Raw genomic sequence first — 24107 nt, 5'->3', positions numbered from 1 at the left:
CTCGAGTCTGCCGCTGTGGCATCACTTGATCACTTTCACTTCCTCCTTCGCTTCTGTTTTCCTTCTCATACTTTCTCATCTCTCCGATCTACGATTAGACTTGTTACTATCGGTGTTCATCCCCCTCCCATCCTTTCATCCACCACCCCTGATCAGATTCGGAACCTTATCATCCGCCTTCTGTGCCTCACATCCCAATAGCCAGCCCAGAACTTGGTCTGCCGACCACCTCCGCCGACCTGCAAGCGGTCCATCATCTGGCCGACCAAAAACCGAAATCAAGGAACCTTTGTTGATGAATGAACGGCATCGTCTTGCCAACTCATCAATCATCATGTCACTTGACGACGCCAGCCTCAGTAAGCCTGCAGCTCTTTTGTTGCCTTGTTCAGTTTCGCCCTGCCTGGCGAGCTGGTTACGCGGGCTAAAACCCGTTCGCCACCGTTCAACTCGCCCCCATCCCGTTCCTCGACCCCCTCAAGGCGCCTCCGCGTCGAATCCCTTTCTGGCTTCAAGTGATGGGGACCCTGATGGTCCAGCCGATGAAACACTGCCCGTCGGTCATCTGACTGCTGAGTTGTTACCCCAGTTGCTGATCGCTTGCGCATTGCGCCCAACATCCAGGCACCAGCCGTGTCAGCACCCAAATTGAGCATCAACCACATCCTCGAATTTCACCACCAATCACTGCTACACCGGCTCAATCACAGCCCAGGGTATGTCGCTTTTTCAATACAAACAAAGGTAATCCGTCTTCTGTCTTTTACCCCCTAATTTTGTCATTGGTCCATCCCGTGTAATCAATTCCTCCAGTAGCCTAAATGGAAATATGCACGGCATTAAGTCTCATGCCTGGCTGACCCTCAGCTGCTGCGCACATCACTGGCCGTTGCGTGCACTCACAATCTTGGCCTTGTTTATCATACCAATGACTTCCACGTGATAGAGCAGCTAATCATTGTGCTAGGTTGTCGTGCTGGCTCGCAATGCCCGTTCAAACATCTTCAGCCTAAAGACGGAGTCACAAGCACTAAATCGAAACCTGACCAGCAACAACCTGACACTGTGCAAGGCCCATCGGCCGTGCAAGGACGCCAGCCTCTGTCTCACCGATCCAGGGCGTTGCTCTCTGGCCCTGATGCAAGTCAGAAGCCCCAATCCCAACTTCAGCAGCGCGATCCGCGCGAATTCGAGCTGGGTCAAGTGATTAAGAGGTTTCGTCCAGCTCGGAGAGAGACCAATGGGGGCACAATCTTGTCCTTTGCGCTGGCTCCGTCGGACCCTGACTTTCCATTCGAGCTGCAAGGTGGTCTCCGTTGCCAACTGACAGTGCCTTGCACCTATCCTCAAAATGGCAAACCGGCAATCAGAGTCACAAATGCCGAAATGGCCCGGGGATTTCAGATTAACGTCGAAAAGGGGTTCGACAGCCTTGTCGAAGCCTCGCCGAACAAGACGCTACTAGCATGGTTGAACGAGCTGGACAAGAACCTGGAGAGGTTCCTGACATCCGAAAAGGCGCAGACCATCAAGATCATTGCCAATGCCGACAAAAATCCCAGACTCCCTGATCCTGTGCCGGCCGTGGTTCGCCCTGCCTCATCACCGCCTATACGCGCGGCACCACGCCCACCAGTCTGGACAGCTGAGCAGAGGTCCAGCGCCTTATCAAAGAGAGAAGCTGATGTTCGTCAGCTAGAAGCACGCATGGGACGGCTTCCACACTACTCTAAAAGTTCTGATGGTACAAAATTCAACATTCCTATCCAAATAGCCCGATCCGAGCGGCTCCCACCCAGCCTACAATCGCTCAAGGAGGTCACTCTGATTGTCCCGAAGCTTTATAACCTTGAGCCTTGCACTGTCCTTCTGAACGGAGTCAGTGGCCCAGAGGCTGAGACTGTCCAGCTGGCCTTTGAAAGACATGTTCGGAAGAAACTCGACATGACCCTCATGGCTCATATGAATTACCTGACACAGAATATTCATTCCATGGCTTTGGAATCGGTAGAGAGCGCGGCTCCAGTGGCTTCATCAGATGTTCCACTTCCACCAGAGCCTCCTGTCGACGATGAACAAGGGGTTTTTTCGAAAAGGGAAGCCTCCGTAGAACCCAGAAAGCTGATCCTGGACGAGGACAGACCACATGTGAAATTCATCCCTCGACCCCCTGAATGGGATCGACAAGACTCCGATTCCGATTCTGAATCATCCTACAACTCTGATGAATATTCCGCTTCTGAGGATGAAGACGGGGAGTCAGAAAATGAACAAGGCGGCGCCATGCTGCCAGTCTTCTCGACCTCGACAGAAAAGGGAATTCACATTTCGTTCCCAAATTTGGAGCTCCACAACATTGAACTGTTGAACTTATCTTCCCTGTCACTTTCGGTCAAATGCCTGCGCTGTAAAGCACCCCTCGACATACCGAATATCAAACCCAACATTGACATAGCCGGTTCTTCCATGTCGAGTATACGCACGGAAACCTGCTCGAAGTGCACTACACCATTCACACTCTCCTATACACCTAATGCCCTGCACGCCAACGGCATCCGTGCTGGCACGATCGAGGTCACAGGGTGTACCATCACCGACCTCCTCCCGTCGGTCTTCCAACCCACCTGCGCGTCGTGCTCCACGACATTCCCCGTCCCTCCGGGTATGGTGTCGGTACGTGGCGACACTCCGATCCAAGTATGCCGCGCATGTCATGCCAAAATGACCTTTACGATCCACGAGGTCAAGTTCCTGCGTGCGTCCTCGGCATTTGCCTCGGGCGCGCTGCCACCCCGGCGGCCGAAGAAAGAAAACCTAGGCATCTCGGCCGGCACACCTCTACCGAGCAACGGCACCTGCGCACACTACCGCCACAGCTACCGATGGTTCCGCTTCAGCTGCTGCCAGCGCGTGTACCCGTGCGACCGATGCCACGATGCGGCCGAGGCGCACGTCAACGAGCACGCCGACCGCATGGTCTGCGGCTGGTGTTCGCGCGAGCAGCGGTTCCGGAGCGAGGACTGTGGTGTGTGCGGGAGGAGCGTCATCCGGCGACGCAAGGCCGCCGGCGGCTTCTGGGAAGGCGGCAAGGGGACCAGGGAGAAGGGGCTGATGAGCCGCAAGGAGAAGAGGAAATATAAACGGCCCAGGGGCAGCGCGGTGGGATCCGCCTCGACTGCGACCAAGAAGGACGGTACAAAGTAGCAAGCAAAGCAGCAAAATAGTCTTGTCCCTCATTGCCCCCTTTTTCGAGAAGGAGTCTCTAGCAAGCCCACCCTGACTGACTGATTGACGTTCAGTCGGTCGTTTGTGTGAAGGACCATGACCACGTTGATTCCTCACGTTGGCCTCGACTTCACACACACATACACACACAGAACAGAATGTAATAAAACACGAAGTATAAGACAATAAAATAACAATGATAATGCGAAAAGTCTACTCCAGTTGTTCTTCTCTCTACCTGCAGTGAGGTACCTAGATACTCAGGTATCATGTCATGGAGATAATCTATCTACCTACCTGCGCAGGTACCGATGCGAGTATGTGAGTATGTAGGTATGTAGGTATGTAGGTATGGTATGGTATGTATGTAAATTGACGAGCGATGACTAAACTCCTATGCGCCCCGTGCCCCCGTGCCCCCGTGCGCTTATGCAGTCGGTACTAGGTATTCAACACACCTCCCCCCGTTCGTTGTTCGTGCATGTTCGTGCCTGACTTACCTACTCCGGACATATCAAATCGCCAAAGTGCCATGATCCAGACCCAGACCCAGACCCAGGTGTCCTGCCAGCCTTGTTCCTTTCTCCCTGTGACTCGTGTGGTTGAGGATGTTTCTGCTGTGACATCGACGCAGATGAATGAATGCCACTCTCCTTTTCCGAGTTGGTCCCTGGTTTTCGTTCTCGTTCTCGTTCTTCACGGCAGTCATCACCATCGCCACGACCAGCGGGACGGAGTCTCGTCCACACTTTGCGTGCGCCCTTGTCACAAGCACGGTCGAGCCAGAGAAAATTCCGCATGAGCTCGCGGAAATGGGTGAATTGGCGGTGGGGGCTGTCGATACCCATTACCGTGGTGGACCAGGACGCCACAAGATCGAGGAAGAAGGGTTCATCCGCGGTGGTCTGGGACGCGAGAGCGCCTAGTACGGCGAGCCATAGGAGGAATGCCGATGGAGGATAAGAGGGAGGAGGAACAGAGCATTGTCCGTCGGTGGTGGCGGTGGTAGTACTAGTAGAGTGATGTGTGGGATATCTGCTATATTTGCCACTTCCATCGTGCGAAGCGGGTGTTGGTGCTTTAATGTTGATCTTTGGCGTCGAAGAAGTGCGAAGGAGAAAGTCCTCCAATGCATTCCTCAACTGAGCGACCAGCATGCGCAACGGTCTCGGTCGGGCAACCGGGTATATGACGCCGTAGCTGAAAATCATGGCTCCGAGACGACAGAGTTCCTCCTCGCGGTTCTCATAGCGGGGCAGACGCAGGAGTCGGTACTGGATGAGGTTGCGATAGACGTTTGTTTCCCAGCCACTGACGCGGGCACCGGGGTTGTCGGGGTCGGGACCACTACCAGCCTCGGAAAGATTGGATTCGGCGGCGGCGGCGGCGGCGGCGGCGGCGGTGGTGGTGGTGGTGGTGGTGGTGGCAACGACCCTATCTAGCTCCCGACAGTACATTCTCATGTCGAGGAGTAGATCCTTGAACTCGGCATCGGCAATGGCTGGGAAAGCCTCGTCGAGTCTCTCCCGCGGTGGGCGAATCAACTTGACGTGGTTGTCTAGGACATGCTGGTACAGGCGGCAGAGGGTGAAATATGGGCGGCGGATCGACAAGCTTGCCTGGAGAAGGTCGGTCGACTGGATCTGCTCGGCGATACCGGGCATCGTGACGCCTCGTAAACCTCCTCGCGCAGCCACTAGTGCAATGGTCGCTCGGATGTGGGACGGCGTCCAGCGAAAGTGGGAGAAATATTGTATCCACCCGAGCGATCGTAGCGGAGGATCGAAACCCCCGAAGCAGTCTTCTCCCGCGGCCTCCTGCACGGCGACATGTGGGTTAGTGTCGCGGATCGTGAGAGCGAGGACTCCAAAGATCACCGAGTCCGATACTTCGTTCCGCGCGATGTGCTCCCGGATCCCCTGGACGGCCTTGTTCTGGCAGGTGAACATGACCGTTTCGTTGTCACTGGCGGTATGACGCAGGTGCATCGACATTGCCATCGCGGCTGTCCATATGAATGAATTGAGCAGCAGCTCGTCGACCAGGCTGAGATGGAGGAAGGCTGAGGTCAAGGACTCGTTGGTCTCGAGGCTGTGATGCTTGAACGACGGCCAAAGAGTTTTGACAGTGTAGTCGTATACTCTCCGTACCTTGGGATTCGCCAGCAGCGCCGTACATGCGGGTTCTGAAGAGGAGATTCGACAAAGCACTGGCTGAGGGCTCAATGTGACCTGATGGCGGGCAACATTGTGGAACGAATCATCTCGCTTAGATTGCATCTGATTGACTTTTATTTCCGGATCTGCTGCAGGTACAACTTCCTTAGGTGCGAGTGGAACGAGTGTTTGCGGGCTGCAAGTCGCTGACGCCTGTTCGGCCGCTCGTTCAGCTGCTCTTCGGAGGCCTGGAAGCACAGCAGTTTGTCAGGCAACTGCATGATCGTTGGGCAGATTTCCTCAACATACGATAAGTCCGCTGATTCAGACGATTTTGAATTCTTCTCCTAATTCTTGCATCCGACAGGCCGGTCCAGTCGTCCTCTTCCCTCCTTGCCGCCGTCGGCAGTCTCCGTTCGAAGACAATTCGTGACGGTTGGACATGCATCGCGTCTTTCATTTCGTATGTTCCCTCTGCTCGAAGCACTGTCCATTTTGCGAGAGAATTCTTGTCAGCTTGTGGCGTCCCCAGGACAACACTTCAAACCCAGGGCAAGAACTGCGCAGAGCACTAAAACCTTCTCGTCATGCTGACTCGCAACTTTGTCAGTTGATGTGGAGCTGATATGCAAGCGGCTTACCTCTGAAGAGCCAATCAACATGGACACGGTTTCTCCAGCTCCACCTACAGCCTTGCATGATTCGGCTTTGTAAACTCCTGTCGATCGTGGGTCAGACGATTGGGGCTTCCCTTATATCGACATGAATGGGGCGAACACGACTGATACAAGACAAACCGCCTCTCTCATCCAAGGTGGAGGCTCTGAGAATATCTCAATATGATATCGAGCGGAAACTTGAGGCACTGCCAACAGCACGAACAACGGCGCCTTCGGTAGGAGAAGATCAAGGCTGTGTCTGCCGCTAGACTTGTCATCTCCCACAGGATGATCCCCAGATAGTGAAGACTCATAGACCTTTCCTCTACGAGAACCGAAGTCAAGCGAAATAATTCCAATGCAGACAAGGCCACTTTGATGACGTTCAACAGCTTTTGATTTTTCTATCCGATCTGCCGACGGGTATCATTTTGTACATTCTTTCGAATCATATCTTCATGCAGGTCTTTTGCATAAACGCCGTGAAATGCTGACGCGCTGCTGCTGCTGCTGCTTGAACACATCTAAAAATCGTTATCATCGTTCCCCGCCACAATCACATTGTTGATTTTCAGGACCTATTAGACATTCGTGAGCTACATGGATCACATGGCAGGACGACCGCACTTACCATTCGGCATAACTGTGTTGCAAGGAGCAACTGCTGCCGTTTTCCAATCAGGGGGTCGATGACAAAGTTGGCACGCATATCTTGCACAAGTCAGTAGAGGCCGAAGACCAGCAAAGCAATGTCACATACCATTATTTCCCGTTCCCATGCAATCAACACCCAGCCGAGAGTTTTGTTCTTTGATCTGCCGCGACTTCACCGCGGCCAATGTCTCAATTGGACTCAGACCAGAATTCTCTGCCAGTGCCATCGGAATTGCATCCAAGGCGTCGGCAAACGCTCTCATGGCATACTGTTCCAGACCCGGTGATTTCGAGGCCGCATCCTCGACAGCGATGGAACAAGCAATCTCAGCCGCACCGCCCCCGTAGACGACTCGGTTGTCTCTAACTAGATTACGAACAACACAGAGAGCGTCATGGAGTGATCTCTTCGCTTCGTCGATGATCATCTTGTTGCTGCCCCTCACGAAGACTGTGACCGCTCGCGTATTGGCGCACTCCTCGATCACCAACATCTTTTCTCGGGTGGTACCAAATGTCATTTCCCGAACAATACCAGCCGTGCCTAGCTTCTCGCTGCTCAAGTCCTCGAATCGCGGCACGATTCGACCGTTGGTGGCAATTGCAATCAGCTCGATCTCGGGTCCGCCAACCCAGCGTACAGCTGGAAGCTTGTTCTGAAGAAGCAGGTGGTTTGCCTCATCATCGAAACCCCACTGACAGATCACGAGATTTGCTCCCGTAGCTTTGATCATATCAATCATCTCCACAAATTTATTCTTTTCGTATTGTTGTAGCTTCTTGAATTCTTCGACCGTAGATATGTCGAGCTTGTGCTTCGTTTTCGGCTTGGGGGGTTCGAAGGCGCACGTCAGGATCGCCAGTTTGGCGTCCCTCACCTCGCTTGGCATTTGTGGATGAGAAAAGTCCTTGTCAATGATGACTCCTTTTACCAGCAGAGAGTCTTCGATCGAACCGCCCGCTTTGCCATCGACCTTGATGAGCTCAAAATCGACATCTTTGCGGTCGAGGTCGGCAACAGACATGACGGCATCGACAGCAATCTTCGCGAACTGGTCGTGAGACTTGCTGACGATCTTGCTTCCAAGACTCGTTTTGGCAACCTTGATCAGATTTTCCTGCTTCTCGCGACTGAAGGCAATCTCGTCGCTGATCTTGTCCAGATGTGCCACGGCAACCTCACAAGCCTGGTCGAAACCGTCTGCAATTCGAATGGGATGGATGCCTTTGTCGATGAGGTCTGCGGCTTGATCGAGGAGAGCAGCAGCCAGGACGACGACGCCCGTGGTACCATCACCAATTTCTTCATCTTGTGATTTTGAAAGTTCGACCATGAGTTTAGCAATGGGGTGTGTTATTTCCATCTCCGACATGATTGTGCGACCGTCGTTCGATATCTGAATGTCCCCGTCTGGAGATATGAGAATCTTATCGAGACCTCGTGGCCCCAACGAGGTTCTCACAATATTGGCGATCGTGCGAGCCGCAACGATGTGTTGCTTGACTGCTTCTATGCCATGTGTTCTCTTCTTCTTTCCCTGGTCTCGGACCACAATGAAAGGCCTTCCGGTCTCATCTTTCAGAATTTGTGCCTGAGATAGATCCAGTTGCATCGCCATGGTGAAGATATCTCGGTCCAACCAGACTCGCTCGCCTCTTCAGTCTGCGTCGCGAATTTCCGTTGATTCAACGTGGGCGTAAATATGGCGTGAATTGGTCGATGCCTGGTGGCTGCGTAGAGGTTGGCGCAGACGGATCGATGTAAAAGGGCGTTCGTTCCTAGGTTATTGGGTCTCAAATATTACCCCTGACAGAACCTGAAGTCGGATAAGACGTTGACAATCCAATATGCGTGTCCCCAAGTGATAGTTAACTGCCCGCAGATCTGGTTCACGAGTGGTAAAGCGAACATCTCAAAATTTTGGAGACCCTCGTGTCCCGCTGCTTTTGCGGCCCGAGCCAAGATGAACATCCCCTTGCCACGAACGGTTGACGCCGCCCTAATCCTGTTTCGAACTGTTAACTTCATGCCAGAATGCTTGAAGTTTACACCACCAGTAGTTCTTGATACATTCCGGTGCTCGGCTTGGCAGTCTCTGGCTCTACAATTCTGTGTTCTCAAACCATCTCTCTGACCATATACGAGTTCTCCTGGGCACTAGGGCGCCACGGGCACCAGTCATTCAATGTGGTCCAAAGCGCAGGAGCGGTTGAATCAACACTAGCCAGGATATGGAGCAGAATTTGGCGTTGCATTCCTGCTAGGTGAGACCATGAGTGACATGTTAGCCCAACAGATCTTCCACCTTCTCAGCATCAAGTCCGAATCACTCGGCCACCGCCTTGTGCGCCACGCCAACAATAGCCGTAACCCGAGCTCGCCAACGTATACCCGAACTGCCTGGGAATGCATGTCTCCGTCTAGAGATCTGGCCAGCGTCGCATGCGTTCGTCGTTGAGACAGGTGAATGAATGCCCAGACATTTGGTGCTGCACCGAGAGCTTCGACGCCAACGTCAACAGTGGACTGCCTGCAGATAGAGCCGACCTTTGTTGAGCTAGATCCCCTATCAACTGTGCTCCTGACCTCGTCACGCATCTGCCGCGTGACGTGGGTTTCACAAAAGCTGAGTCGAGGGGAAATCCTACTTAATCCCTATCATTTTGAGGGAGAATTGATGACACTATCGTGTTGCGGCCTCTGGGGGAAGTTTACATAGTTGAGGTTAATGGACTATGCAGGGCAGACGTTGAGAGAAACTCCGACACAATGACGGCTACGAAGCGTGGATTCGTTGTTTTGTATGAGGGTTTGGGCCGGATTGTATGGAGATTGATACCCTTTGTTCCTCGTCCACCACTGCCACTTGATTAAAGCAGCGTTTGTGAACAGGGACGACAAGTTCCAATACGGTGAACGCCAAGATAAACCGCTAGCGCCAGATTAAAGCAGCGGAATGGGGATGGATTTCCCACGTGAGGTCCGCAGTCGCTTTCTCCGCGTCGCGATATTGTCCCTCTCTCGTCTCGAGTAAGTCGTTGTGAAAGCTGGTGCCACTCTACATCTCAATCCTGTCGCGTCGCAAGTTTGTGCTAGAACTGTCATCCAACTGTGCGCGCTCTATCCACAGCTTGCAGCAGTTCAAAATGCCTCAAGGATTCGGTAGGTTGGATCATTGTCGACTCCACTTCGTCCTCTGCTTCACCTCCCGGGCAGCGGTTTGTCGCGCGCACAGCCTTGACCAATAGCTGACCGGTCGCGCAGAAGATATTGGAGATGCAGACGACATCTTTCACGACCCAGAGCCGGACGCCGACTCCGCGGCGAAGAAACAAGTCAACGGAGATTTGAAAGACAAGGCTGATGAAGAGGAAGAGAGTCCCCACGACGACAATGATGAGGAGGAGGCGCCAGAGGCTCCTAAAGGCAAGGCTCGGGCTTCAGAGGATGATACGACAGGCAGGGCCAAAGAAGACGACGACGACTCCGAAGACGACGACTCGGAAAGCATTGAAGAAGAAGCCATGTACAACGTCGAGACGATTCGAAATCACAAATTCCAAAAAGGCCAGGTGTTCTACTTGATCAAATGGCAAGGCTATAGTGAAAAAGAAAATACCTGGGAACCTGAAGAGCATTTATTACCGTATGTCTGACCAATGCCTCTATCTTGTTCGGCAGAGCGTCGCGATCGTGACCGCGACCACGGCTAACACAATTCCACCCTTTTTTTCTTCTAGACATGCTCGCCAGCTCCTCGCAGACTACCACGAAAAGATTGGCGGACGTCCAACTCCATCTGTCAAGAGGGCAAAGTCCAAGCAAAAGTTGCGCACACCAGCCTCTACCGTTGACCGGCCCGCAGCAAAGCGTCGGAAGCGCAACACTGACGCACCAGCGAATCCTGCCGAGGAGGCACTTGGTACGTGGCTCCCCGACAAAGAAAACTGGGAGGACCTGGTGGCCAAGGTCGAGACGGTGGAGCGAGATGAAGCCGGCAAATTATTCGCCTACATCAAGTTCAAGAATGGCAAACGGTCAAAAGTCCTTATGGATCTCATAGCCGATCATTGCCCCAAAGCGATGCTCAAGTTCTACGAAGAACATCTCAAGTTCAAGTAAGATAAGAGCCTAAAAATAATCCAAGAGCGGAAGCACGGAATGTTCTGACAAACGAGCTGCAGTTAGTGGACTCTGGTCCAAGCTTCTTCCCACCGAAGCCTGTATATTATTTCCTCGACCACTTTTCTAATCTTTTCAGTCGACAAAGTGATGGCAGCCTCCCCGGGGGTGATTCCTTTCTTGGATTGCTCGGAGATTTTGATGACTTCTTTTTGCGTATGTATGGCGCTGGAAACAACGGCATCCCCGGGGGAGGCCACAGCGTGTGTGTTTTGACCATGGAAGAGAGAGGAACATCACACAGGGGATTTCACGGCCAGGAGTGTTGCAGGTATTGGGAAAAAACTGGTCAAGGAGAGGTAGGTATTACCGACATGGACAGGGGGAAAAGAAATGAATGATTTCAACGGGTCGCCTCGAAGCAACGGAGCAGCACAATGTCACTAAGTAGTGTGGCAGTGAGCAGCTGAGAGCTGCATGTCTCAGTGAAACCCTCTCAAGAAGAGGGGGAGAAGACATCGAGAAAACATAGCAAGACCGCAAAACAGATGGGGAGCCCGTTTTTTTTTTTCTTCTTCCTTTTTTTTTCAACCCCTTCTTGCGAAAGATCTAGGGAACCACCGAATCGTGGTGGTTTGGGAGATGGAGGAACACTGCCAATTCGACGTACCTCGCGAGTACAGCTCAGCCTACGGACAGCACCAGACCCTGTCTTCTCTCTTCTGGACAAACGTCCTTTCCCTTGTTTGCATTCGTGATGTGGCCCTTGTCCTCGGGTTTGGGTTCGAAGCTGGGCTCAGTTGAACGTGGTACATCCCAAGAAGCCCGAAGCTGGTTCCGACTGGGCTGGAACCAGACAGTATAGGACGCGTACTCGTATACTGGATGGGAGCGAAGATGACGCTGTAGATATTGGTGGGTGAGCATGGAATTGTTTTTCTTGTAGCCGGTTCTATCGCGAGAGCTGGCTGGTACTGCTTCCTCAGGAGGTCTAGGGTGTAGCGTTCTTGGTGGCGGGTGATACAGTACGCAAAGGCTACGCGTGTCTTTCTTCTTCCGTCTCTTTACTTTTTCTGCCCTGCTTGCCTTTCATTTCAGCAATAGCTTGTAGTATCTGGATCAGCTCTGTTCCGGCCTCTCCTAGAATATCTCAGCTATCGCAGGCATGCCAGTATAGACAGCTTAAAATGTGTAATGAAAAGACCACAGCTCACCCACTCTCCGACAAGTTGCCGTTTCATATGTAGATCCTCGTCTGCTCGGACAACTCCATTTCCGTTGCGACAGATTGACTTCTAAGTGCTGTTGGTCCTCGCGATCCATCCGTCACTCCTCCACAAAGTGCCGCAAGAACTCGAAGCGCAAATCACATACGTTTCGCCCATGCTTCCTCAACACCGTATTCATATCGTTTGCGTCTGGACTAAGGAGGAGAGAGTCATCCGTCTCAGTCCAGACGCCCCGCATAGCTTGTGGGAGGAGACTCTCCATATCCAAGTTGGCTTCTGCTAGCTCAGTCAACCTTCCGGTCCCGCTCTTTAGGCCCCGCCCTCGCTGCTTCTCTAGGACACGACGTCGATTTGTTAGCATTATCTCCACGACTTCACTTGCAAGTCCAAAATCGAAGCTGGTGGACTCGAGGGCTTTGAACAGCACGGGTTCCAAGTCCGGGACGCTTGAATGCAGGGTTTGCTGAAGAGCCATCCATTCATCTGTTTCGTGACCGTCAGGCTCGGGAGACGAATCCTCTCTGGTGTCTTCTTGTTCTATCTGCTCTTCCTCGACTTCTCCCCTCTTGCCACTGGCATCTTCCGAGGAACTTGGCTTGTCTGCAGCGCCAGGTGACGCTTGCGGGTTCCCAAGAGCAGGATATGAGAGAATCGGAGGAGGTTCAAGAAAGCTGTGGTCACTCAGCCTGCGCTGGACTTTCAGAGAATCCTGGCTGTGGTCGGATTCATCTATTTCTGTCAGCCTCGTGACATTCTCCCTGGTATTTTCTTCATGAGCCACATCAGATATACTGTCGCTAACTGCATCGATCCTGTCTGAAGACTCCGGGTGTTCAATAGCTATGTCAAGCTCGGCTTTGATGTCTTCAAGCCGATTAGACAGTGCCAGTGGTGTCTTTCTCTGACCGTGTGACTGAAGCGGTTCTTCTGGTCCTGTCTCGTATTCCGGGATAGACTCCTGAGCAGTCTCGAATTGTTCAGACGCCTGGTCTCGCAAAAGGGTAGCAGAGCCGCTGAAATCTGCAGCTAGACCCGATTTTGATCTCCTATAGTGTTTGCGCATCTCGTCATCGTTGTCAGATTCCGTGGCAGAGACTGGGGAGTAGTCACGAAAGGTTCGTGCACGCTTTGGCGGGTTAGACGAAGCCATTGGGTGAAGGAGCGCATCATCCCACTGTGAATCCGTCACTGCCAGGCTGCGTGACGAACTGCGGATTGTGTTCTGTATCCTGATTGAAGAGTGTTGCCAATAACTTATGTCCCCCAGCTCATCTTGCGTAGGCTTACGTTTCCCTCCCGGAGAGACCAGGAACGCGGTTGCACCTTCTCGTGATGGGTCGTTTTCACTGACAGTTGAAGGTTGTGCATGGGTATCACTTTCCTTAGACTGGAAGTCTTGCATATCTGCTGTCAGACCTTTCGACCGTAGCGTTTGATTGTGGCTTTCCTGTCGAAGACTGTCATCCACGGCCTGGCTTTGAGTGCCGGATTGACTTGATTCCTGCGTAGACTGAGACTGTGAACCCTTTCCAGCACGCCTCTTCCTTGACTCGTTAGGTCCAGGTGGACGACTTGTGAGCGAAGTCTCAAGCTGAAATGAGGGTGGTGTGTCAGACGGTACCTGTTGAGAGTAGTCTCCGCGAACAGGCGCTGGAGGCCCAGTGCTGCCTACACGACTGGTATTTTGGGGAAGATTGGTGTTGGCGGCGGAATTGGTTCGACCGTCTGTGATGCGACGCTTTCTTGCATGTATTTCGGGTTGTTCGTCTTCGTCCTTGTTCATCGCAGCATCGTCGACTGACAAAGCTGTCGATGGCCTGTGATAGCCATGTCGTCTCACAAACTTGGCACATTCATCGCAAATGAGCTTGCCCTCTTTATCATGTCGCCATCTGACAGTTTTGGTGGTAAAGCAATTTGCACATTCGCCATCGTCTTGGGTTTCAGATGTGACAGATGTCGCCTCAACCTTTTCCCTGGAGTCGAGCAGTTCGACTGTGTTTGTAGTATGTTCGTCAGGTTCGCCCTCCAAATAAGGAGCAACCTCTGACACAGTCAAGTTCTTAGCTTTGCAATAGTCAGGAATAATCCTCGAAATAAAGAAATGCTTCCATTCGGCAGGTGTATGCGTACCACGCTGCCGGGCCAACTCCTCCCATGGCGTGTCGAAATCAATGAACTGTCCACCCTCAAATGTCGCTGCCAACTCATAAAGTTCGTCATATTCCTCTATATTGAATGAGGTGCGGATCATAGACTGGGGATTTGTTGAGGATTGTGTCTGGCTGACATCGTGATGCGTATCGGCAACAACTTCGGGACTTCTAGGAGTGGTCGGGACAGTGAGGCTTACTTCCCCCTGTGGAGCAGCAATGTTTGGCAGCCTGTCTCCGACTCTGCCACTCACGGCTGTTACACACTGACTTGGATCAACCCCAGGTTTGGCTCGTGCGCTGCCTCCATCATCAGGTAATTCTGGCCGATGCCTTCTTTTGTGTACACTATGCGATAGACGGGTTTCTGGCGCGTCCATACGAGGCCGCTCGGGGGCGACAGTCTCACGGACTTGTCGCTTGTGAAATTGAGTGTGTTTAATCCATCTGTCACGCCAACTCTGGTAGGTATGTCTCGGATTCGCCTCTTCCATCTGCTTGTAGATCTCATTTCCCTTCCAAGCCCCTCCACGGTCAATGAAGGGTTTCATCCAGTCCCAGAGGAACTGGTCATCCTCCGCAGTGAAGGGTGTCCTTCCAGACTTAGGGGCTGTGATAGTACTGCCGACAGGCCGGGAGACTCGTGAGGGCGCTCCGACGGCATGGTCGGCCAGGTTCTCGAGTTGGCCATTACGGAGGGAGAGTTCAACGTATCTGTACGAGTATGTTCCTGGCGCATTGTTCTTCCTGAGGTGGTCGACAAGTCTGACATCGGCCTCGGTATCTCTACTCACAACCACAGCGCCGTTGAGTTGAGCTTTCTGGATCATCTGCTGCCGTTGGGGGATAGCATGGGAGAACCATAGTTTTTGCCCCGCGAACAGCGTCGCGTGAGATTCCCGGTCGCTGTCATCATTGTGCGTGCGTGGCACACCATGATGTACAACGTGGCCTGACATTTACCGCAGAGTAGTGAGCATGTGGGATCTCGGTGGTCGTGCTATCGTTGCATCTCGTTGGGCGCAGGTGGTGTTGGCTTTGTTTACAGATGATGGAAGACACCCTCTCCGCACTACTTTTGGGTCCCTGGGTCCTTATCCGCGACCTGCTCGCCTGCACGAAAACACGTGACGTTAATAATTGCTTGGACCTTCGCATCCACCCACATCCCCCAGATTCCTGGAACGAGATACGGAATACGTCCCACCAGGCCCGACCAAATAAGGCAAACTTCTCCGAGGCCGAGTGAAGTGATGGCAGGGCGGAATTGAGCGCAACTATACTTGTTGACGACAAGTCGGTGGAAGACGGAAAGTCATCGGAAGCGGGCTGACAGGTTTGGGGCATCAAGTCCCGCCATGTTGGACCTTACCATCACCTGCCTTCCGATTCGCTTGCCGACCGAATATGAACCAAAGTGACCGGATTGTGTGCATGGCGGTTGCTGTGGCTCCACCACATGGTCCCTGCGCAGTTTCTTTCAGTTTCTCGGCCGCTGTTGTTGGCTTAATTACTGCGGCCACAACTGACTCTCCCCGACCGACAATCTGGCACTTCTCTTCACACAATAATCAATTGATAGATCCTCTCCTCTTCACTCGCACCCTCGCTGCTCCTTTCGTATCCATCGTCCTCCTCTTGTCCTCCCCTCCCGAGTCGAATTTTCACACGAATCCATCTCATCGACCCCGATTCGATAGAAGCCGTTCTCATCTCACCCAATCGCAGTCCCCAACTCCGCAGCCATGTCTCAAGACCTCACATACGCAGAGGTGTCGAAGCACAACACCAAGAAAGATCTCTATGTGGTCATCCACGACAAGGTTTACAATGCCTCATCTTTCGTCGACGAGCATCCGTATGTTGCTCCCACATGCTTTCCAATGCCTCTTTATCCCCCACCGCTGATGGCCCCACATTGTGATTGCGCATTTTGATGTCGAGTTCATGCTCCAGCCTGTTTCACGTGTGTTCGTGACTGATGCTTATGTGTAATCGTTTACAGTGGCGGTGAAGAAGTTCTCCTCGACGTAGGAGGTCAAGATGCAACCGAAGCCTTTGAAGACGTTGGCCATTCAGATGAAGCCCGCGAAATCCTGGAGGGCCTCATTGTCGGCTCCCTAAAACGCGCTCCGGGTGACCCAGCCCCCAAGGTCGGTGCCACTGACAAGATTGCTGCTGGTCCCGGCGGAAGTTCCGCAGACACCGGCACGGGTGTTGCCATGTATGCTGTCCTTTTGGTCGGTGCGGCCCTCGCATATTTCGGATACACCTACATGCAAACCCAAGACAAGAAATAGATGAATTGCCGAATGTGGGAGTGCTGGCTGTGAAATACCGGGTCACTGGGCTGGGTTGCAGGATCAACATGTCAACGTTCGATTTCGTTTCTGGGAAGTGCACATTTACAAAAGGTGGCTGCATTGCGTGTTGAGTGCAAAGCGAATGCGCCGGGCGCGGCAAATCTACTTGGGTCAGAACCACCTGTTCCACACATTTTGCTCAGCTGTGAATACAAAAACGGACAAAACCATGCTACTTCGACATCAAGCTACAAGTAATCGAGAAAGCCATCCACCCAGCTCAGACAACCAATCTGGAAGGATCCACGTACGACGCAGACTTGGAGCTCTCTTGCTCATGCTTTGGGTGTTTGGCAACGTTTCAGCCGAGTCTAGATGTTCGATGCTTAATACTACAACGATAGAGATCTGGGCTATGGGTGTGGTTTTCTGTAGTTGAAAGAGACTGCTCAAGTTCTGAAGTGTTTCGCATTGAGATATGACCCCCATGCCTTTTACCCATCCTCGCACATTGCGTTCGAGTGAGTTTGTGCTGTCCATTTCGAACCCAACTCGGACATCTCGGGATTCCTTTCCGAGCAGTCGCTTTCTCGGCCTACACGAGAACGAGAACAAGAAAATGGAGTGCCACTGCCAGCTGGACTCATAACTGAGCTATCTTTTGTAACGAAGTCTATCGAACTCCGACATACTATTGCTACCTACCTACGAGTAGATGGGTAACTAGGCGTAGGCATTGACAAAGACAGGGCAGGGGGTTCCGGGCGGGGTGGGGTAGGGGCAGAGAGGTAGGGGGTAGAGAGATGGATGGGTTCCGAGTTGGATGCAGTTACCAGTAATGTGGGGTGGGGGAACCTCTCGTCGTGTACCCAAGGGAAGTGAACCGTAGGAGACGCGTAAAGTACCGTATAATTGCCCGTAGGTCGGTAGGTGTATGTATGCTTGTTATGTATGTTATGTTTGTATAGGTATGTATGGGAAGCGAAGGACAAAACACTCCGACCTCCGAAGTCCCGAGACGCAGTACATACACATGACATGGTCATACCATGATCGACGGACGGACTGACTGGCAGACTGTACCCCGGGTGGTTTCGACGGAAGATGAAGATGAAGACTCTCCGGTATTGAGATCCATACGTACATACATATACTTCGAGTTCCCAACAAGAACCTTACAAGGGAACACCAATAACGATAACAACAACAAAAGTACGAAGATCTCATTCATTCATTCATCCATGTAGATTCATGTTCATGTCCATGTTCATGTGTATGTGCTGCGAATGCACCGCGAATATCTTTCCTAGCGGTTGAAAAATACGCCCCTTCCTTCAGAGTTCGAAAACTCCCCTCTTTCCCCCGGCGGCCGAACAAGGATGATTTGCTATTATTATTCAACTAACTGAGTCGGGCCGGGTCGAATCGAATCGAATCGAATCGAAGCGCATCGAGCCAAGCAAAGCAAATCAAAGCAGAGCAGAAGGAAAGTAAGGGAGGTAAGGGAAGTAGAAGTCACTATAGCGAAGCAGGGGAATCGACAACGAGAACGACAACTACAAGCTCGGAAAATCCCATGATCAACAAATATGTCCAATGTCATTGTAAACACAATATACTTTCACCCAACTTTAGAAGATTCGGACAATGAGTCATTCGTTCGTCATTTCATTTTGATTGGGGTCTTGTCTTTCATCGGTTCGGTCAATGAGTCAGTTAGCTGCGCAAGGCAAACGGCTTTCTTTCTTCGGGTCTCCGAAATTCTCCTGGCGCGCGTCGTTTATACGACACAACAGTCAGGTATCACACCTTATGGACACGGATAACGCAGCGCCACATCCACGCCACGATAATGCCTGTTGAAACACCAAACCAAACTTCCCTTGTTCCCTCCTTTCTCCTCATGTTCCTGCCGCATTTCGGATACGCCGAGCATTGGTCGTTAGTAGTCGTCAAGATCCCCTCCTAAAACTTCCAATGCCCAAATTCGGGTTCCCGCTTCCGCTGTGATGCGAAGAAAGCGCTCGTGGTCCCCAGAGATAACTCCACTTCATGGCTTCTACAGTCCATTTCAAGTCTCAAGGATAAAAGAGGGAGCCATGGATGGGGAATGCACAGGAGGGTGAAAGGATCTTGATTGAGTGTGCGTGATGACTCATGTTAGTGCACGCTGAGGTTGCAATGTGATCCAGATCCATGACGGGATCTTTGCGAGTCCTAGATGCGATCCCTCGGATGGCCATTCCCTTCCTCCCATCTCATTTTCCCTCGGCAGACTCCTGCCCGTCCGTAACCTCATTTACCTGTAATAACTCGTCGGTCTCTGACTATAAGCTTGATACTGCGGATTCGCTTGTGTCTGCGTCGGTGAAAACACTGGATAAGCCGAGTTCTGTGCTAGTGGCGTGATCGGTCTTTGCGCAGGATCGCTGGGGACCGCAGGTGGGCCATGATTGGGTGCTGGAGGTGGGGAGCTGATGGTGGGCACCGGATAATCGTATGACGCTGGTGGTTGAGACGATGGATACAGCGCGTGTGGAGGCTGCGAAGGTGGCTGTTGCCCCATAGGGATCCCTTGTTGTGGCGGATATGGCTGTGGAGGCCCCGAGGGAGGCTGTGATGTTGCTGGTAGATGTTGGTGGCTGAGATCCTCGGTCGAGTAGTTGGAAGGCGAGTAATCTTTCCCGTCCTCTCCATACTGCAACTGTGCTACATTCGGCGGCTGAATGGATGGGTACGATTGGCGTCCTGGTGGAGCAGAACCGTCACCGGCCGGAGGAAACGCCGCATAAGGCTCTGAAGGCGGAGGGTGTGATTGACGGCGGAGCGGTCCCTGTGCGGGATTCGGGTAAGCGGCGTAACTATCGGGTAGTTGAGAAGGGGGAGGTTGAGGTTGATTTGATGGCGTCTGGCTTGGGGGTGGCGGCGAGGCTACCGGATATGGAGGCTGAAAGGCTGGCTGTTGGGCTTGCTGGTTTGAAGCGTAGGGCATGGCATTGTTGGGAGGTTGGCCATCTGGAAATACCCCTGTTTAGATGGTGTTCTTGACGAGCTTGTCCCAAAAATGGTTCAGAACTCACCAGGCGTGTAGAATCTCTGAGGCGGATATCCCTGCTGGACTGGTGGTCCGCCCCCTGCAGGCCCATATCCGTATGCCGCAGGACCAGGACGAGCGTATTGTGCAGCGGATTGTGCCATGGATGACTCCAAAAGTGCTTCATAATCGCGGCGGGCTTTGATAAATTTCTCGTTGAGTTGCTGGAAATCGTCTGTACACGTTAGCATTTCATTGCACGGTACAAGTCCATCGTCCTTTCTGGATTACCTTTCTTTTGCGTATATTTCCCGATTAGTTCGATTAACTTTGGTCGTATTGCCAACGTGCTGTGGTACAGCTCGGTGATCTCTTCGTTGTCGCGCACGTTCGTGTCTCCCGTACTCGTGCTTAACAGGGCAAGCAGTTTCTCGACATTCTTGATCTGGCCAAAAACCTCTGCTTCCATTTGTGCTTCTTTCTGTAACTCCTCGGGAGTGGGGTCTTGTAGTTTTTCGACATAGTTGAGAGGAAAGATGCCTGTCTGGCCGCGCAAAGACCCCTTCCACCAGTCTTTGTATACGGACTCAAGAACGGCTATTACGTCGCCCTTGCGGAACTGAAGCTCGCCCGGTTCAGAAGGTTGAAAGTCAAAGAGAGCCCGTACTCGTGAAACTGTTGCGGCAGTTGTCCCTGAGGGTACGGGTTGATGCTCTGCCTGTTGCGAAACACTACCCGGCGGCTGGGCTGCTAGCTCCGCCGGACTGCTCGAGGGTTGAGTAGAGGGACCGACGACAGATTTGTCTTGGATCGAAAGTTTGAGAGCCATCTGTAGTTCTTCCTCTTCCCTTCGTCTGTCCCAATCCGTGATCGCACTCTTAACGGGGGCTTGAGGGGGTTGGAGGTTGGGATCTAGCCCTCGCGGTCAGCATCGGGGAGCACTCTTCTCCACCTCATGGCGAACTCACTCTGTGCTTTCAATCTCATGTATGCCTGCTCCATTATGCCCAACTCGGTATTGCTCGAGAAGTCTTTGGTCCAGGCCTCCATCCTCTCCACTATCTTGGATTTCACTTGTTGATGCGTATTCTAGATTCCACTCATCAGCCAATTTGTGCCTTGTCGTTGACATCACGGCCTTCTAGGCTCTTGGAAGGGAAGCACGCACTCGATCGTTTGCCAGCCGCAACAAAGCCTCTGTAAAACTCCGACTTGCCAGCTCCCTGTGCATCTGGATTCCACAATTCTGCGACAACGCATTGGCTAGCTCCAGGGTGTAGAGCTGGACGTTGGCGTTGCGATGTGCCAGCCGCTTGATCATGGCGGCCACGACATCTTTACTCCCGCTCTCGCTGGACGAGACTTTGTCGCAGACATCAAGGATGTACTCCCAGTTCTCGGAGGTCAGGTTCTCGTCGGTTGCTTTGGCTATATAGGACAAAAAGAAACAAAGGCGCATGTGTCAGTCCATGTATACAGATGTGAGGCAACAGTGATGGCGAAGCGCGGTGGTCTCAGGATTCAAAGCTTACCAACAGCGTCGTCAAATGCATTTTGTTGTGCCCGGAACATGGCGGGCAAGTCAACTTATTGATCGAACCAAGGGTTTCAACGAAGGAGAGATCAAGAGTTACGCGACAGCAGATAATTATGACATGGACAGAAGGCTCGGTATGGAAGCACGACTTATCTTTGGGGTTGGATGCGGCGCAGCCTGATGAACAAATGCTAGCACGAACTCACCTCCAGTTTTTAGCGCAGTTCGAATCTCGGTGACGCAGCAGGTCAGAGTGGCGGGTGAAAGGTGGAGAATGCCTCCACACAAGCCACACCAATATCACATCTGGCTCGCTGGTAGGGGATGGGATGTCTTTACAAAATGGTAGCTCTTGATTTCGAGGAGCTCTCTCGTCTACATGGCTCATCTGCCTGCCTTGCTGTTACAATTGAGGTCAAATTCCCTCGCCCTTCACGGCGCTTTTCAGACCTCTCCATACTATCGTCCCGGAATTGAGTAGCCACCAGACGGGCTCGAGTCCTTTCATGCCCATTGCCTTTGCTCATTGCCCATATTCCACAAAACTCCTTTGTCCGCTCATCTGATCATCATGTTTTCTTAATAGTCGTCAAGGCAACGGCAAGCTGATAGCCCGCAGGAAACGCTGCACAAAGTAAGAAAGAATACCGAGTACCGGCAAGTAATGCGAGCAACCCTGGATGGGAGGCGTGTCGAAAAGATAAAAGTCTGTAGCAGTGCGTCTAATAATCGCCTCTTCCCAGTTCTTCTTCTGGCTGTTAACAATGCATGTTTGGAGAACGCAAATAAGCATATCACCCTCCGACGCAGGATATCGAAAGCATATCGCGCTGAACGTGAGGTCGCAGTGTCCAAAACACAGCCAAGTCGGATAAGGGCTGGTCTCAGTCACACTTGGTCACAGTAATTGTACAAGAATCAGACCAGCACAACCATCAGTTGCCTCTATTCGCCTTCTCGGCAGCTCTGCTTTCTTTCGCTGATTGAACGAGCGGAGCCAGGCTGGAAAGCGGGGCACAATTATGCATGAATGGATGCTGTTGTTCCACGTTAGAGATCTACACCGAAGATGTAGGAGATCGCCTTACATGTAGCAAATCATGAGCACTTGCTCGCTTCTCGGGTTCAACCTTCAGGGCGAAATGGAGGAAATCTCGAAAGACCGGCGACAGGGCTTGCTCGTCCTTGATACGTGGTGTTCCGTACTTAGCGATCAAGTATAAGGCCCGCAGCGGTGACTCGGTCAGATATGGTGGTTCTCCCTCAATCATCTCGATCGCCATGATGCCCAAGCTCCAGATGTCGACCTTTCGTCCGTACTCTTTTCTCGTCACCACCTCTGGGGCCATCCAGTATGGCGTTCCAACCATGGTCGTGCGCTTGTTGTGAGTGTCATTAATTTGGGCACAGAAACCGAAATCTGTTAGCTTGATGTCCCCTCTTTCCGAAAGGAGGATGTTGTCAGATTTGATGTCTCGGTGTATCACGTTTTTAGAATGCAGGTGTTGTAAGCCGTAGAGCGTCTAAAACAGTCAGCAACGGAATGCTTACGCCGATTCCCCGGGACAATACTAACCTCCCGACACACTGCAGCAATTTGTCCTTCGCTCATGACATTGAATGTCACCACATCGGTTAAACTGCCACCTTGCATGTATTCCATGACAACCCACAGGTCTCCATCATGCAGATAGCTGTCGATAAAGTTGACAATATTCTTATGCTTACTGTCCTTCATCACAATGATCTCATTGATGATCAGGTCTTTCTTCGGTTGCTGTTCGAGGTTCATCTGCTTAATAGCAACACATCGCTTGGTGCCATTTTCGAAAGCCGTGTAGACACCACCAGAAGCACCCTGCCCGATTTTGTTGAGGTTGCTGTACTTCGCGGTCGGGTCACCAGGAGTGCAGATTGCTCGTAACCTGGCAGTAACATCCACGATATTGCTTTGTTGCCGTTTCTGTCGGGGTCGAGGTACGGCCGCTACCTGTGGAGTACCTTCGAGAGCCGGCGAAGCTGTCACTGCAGCAAATTGCGCTTGTGGAATGTTGGGGCTGACTTGTTGAGGCAAGATCTTTGGTGGAACCTCGGGGGCTCCTGGCGCAACTTGACGCTGGCTTCGACTTCGATCTAGTTGTTTGCTCTGAATAGCTTGCTGTGCTATCAGCATCGCCTGTTCTTGCTGCTGTTGATACTGGGCAGGAGATTGGATTGCCGGCTGGGCACGCGGTGGTGTTACCGATGGTCCTTTCGAGTTGGAGCGGCTCAGCGCTTCTTCTTGGGGAATAGATGGCGTATTAGGCTGGGAGGCTGGAGGCGGCTGTGGTTTCAACGGCTCCTGAATTGTCCGTAGCGGTAGATCTCGGGTTATAGGAGGAGGAGGCGCAGGCCGGGAGGGCGCCATATCTCTCAGGCTCTGTACAGGCGGTTTGGGAGCAGGTCGATTTGGCATCATAATAATTGGTGATTGACTCGGTTTCATACCTGCCATTGCACTAGCGGGAGGGCCTTTCGGTACGGGTGGTGGAGCGCGAGGGTTTTCGAAGCTGCCCTCGTGGTTCTGGGGAAATCGAGGACTGGCTGGGGGTGATATCACACCAGTCATGGGGGAGTACGAAGCAACGCTTGAGCCAATGATGGGCGTCACTGGGCTCTGGTAGCTGCTGTTGCTGCTTTGAGGGGAGTCAGAGAGTTTGGCGTGGTCAAACTTCTGCCACACCCCATCGTCGTTGCCGCCCAGATTGTTCTTGTACGTCTCGACAATGTTGACCATCATCTGTGGATTCTGGTCTTGCTCAGTCTTGGTGATGCCACTGTCGGCTAAGACCCTCTGCCATTCTGCAGGTAGTCCCTGTTTGGAACGCATCAGCTTGTCAGACACCAGAATGGGGGTTGATTCTAATCAATGGACGGATGGATGATCTGCTCAATTGGCTGCCGACTTACCGTAAACTGCCCGGTCTGGTTGTCGTAGCCAACGTGTATCATGTGCAAGGGATTTTCTGGCGCGGAGGATTTTGATTGGTTCCTT

At 52.3% G+C, this 24107-nt stretch overlaps 7 protein-coding genes across 7 annotated transcripts; 3 read left to right on the top strand and 4 right to left on the bottom strand.

Moving 5' to 3' along the window:
• Positions 1-334: 334 nt before the first annotated feature.
• Positions 335-3204, top strand: AYO21_10409 (hypothetical protein; the record flags this gene model as incomplete). The annotated part of the gene is made up of 3 exons (XM_022660328.1): positions 335-359; positions 590-716; positions 1119-3204. 3 exons carry the CDS (start codon positions 335-337, stop codon positions 3202-3204), a joined length of 2238 nt encoding a protein of 745 aa, XP_022507351.1.
• A 521-nt stretch (positions 3205-3725) lies between these two features.
• Positions 3726-5829, bottom strand: AYO21_10408 (hypothetical protein; the record flags this gene model as incomplete). The annotated part of the gene is made up of 2 exons (XM_022660327.1): positions 3726-5629; positions 5691-5829. 2 exons carry the CDS (start codon positions 5827-5829, stop codon positions 3726-3728), a joined length of 2043 nt encoding a protein of 680 aa, XP_022507350.1.
• A 735-nt stretch (positions 5830-6564) lies between these two features.
• On the bottom strand, positions 6565-8313 carry AYO21_10407 (T-complex protein 1 subunit epsilon; the record flags this gene model as incomplete). The annotated part of the gene is made up of 3 exons (XM_022660326.1): positions 6565-6618; positions 6672-6751; positions 6801-8313. The coding sequence occupies 3 exons, from the start codon at positions 8311-8313 to the stop codon at positions 6565-6567; spliced, it is 1647 nt and encodes a 548-aa protein (XP_022507349.1).
• Positions 8314-9841: 1528 nt separating this feature from the next.
• AYO21_10406 (hypothetical protein) lies at positions 9842-10817 on the top strand (the record flags this gene model as incomplete). Its single annotated transcript, XM_022660325.1, has 3 exons — positions 9842-9857; positions 9960-10341; positions 10436-10817. 3 exons carry the CDS (start codon positions 9842-9844, stop codon positions 10815-10817), a joined length of 780 nt encoding a protein of 259 aa, XP_022507348.1.
• A 1326-nt stretch (positions 10818-12143) lies between these two features.
• Positions 12144-15158, bottom strand: AYO21_10405 (hypothetical protein; the record flags this gene model as incomplete). The annotated part of the gene is made up of 1 exon (XM_022660324.1): positions 12144-15158. The coding sequence occupies one exon, from the start codon at positions 15156-15158 to the stop codon at positions 12144-12146; it is 3015 nt and encodes a 1004-aa protein (XP_022507347.1).
• Positions 15159-15944: 786 nt separating this feature from the next.
• AYO21_10404 (hypothetical protein) lies at positions 15945-16499 on the top strand (the record flags this gene model as incomplete). Its single annotated transcript, XM_022660323.1, has 2 exons — positions 15945-16057; positions 16205-16499. The coding sequence occupies 2 exons, from the start codon at positions 15945-15947 to the stop codon at positions 16497-16499; spliced, it is 408 nt and encodes a 135-aa protein (XP_022507346.1).
• A 2302-nt stretch (positions 16500-18801) lies between these two features.
• On the bottom strand, positions 18802-21108 carry AYO21_10403 (hypothetical protein; the record flags this gene model as incomplete). The annotated part of the gene is made up of 6 exons (XM_022660322.1): positions 18802-19529; positions 19583-19771; positions 19828-20448; positions 20505-20625; positions 20705-20964; positions 21069-21108. 6 exons carry the CDS (start codon positions 21106-21108, stop codon positions 18802-18804), a joined length of 1959 nt encoding a protein of 652 aa, XP_022507345.1.
• Positions 21109-24107: the final 2999 nt, after the last annotated feature.

Source organism: Fonsecaea monophora (genome assembly GCF_001642475.1).
Source record: "Fonsecaea monophora strain CBS 269.37 chromosome Unknown Scaff119, whole genome shotgun sequence".
In the NCBI taxonomy this organism is placed as follows: Eukaryota; Fungi; Ascomycota; class Eurotiomycetes; order Chaetothyriales; family Herpotrichiellaceae; genus Fonsecaea; species Fonsecaea monophora.
The sequence above is the reverse complement of the archived record's forward strand: the minus strand, read 5'-3'. Positions and strand labels throughout refer to the sequence as shown.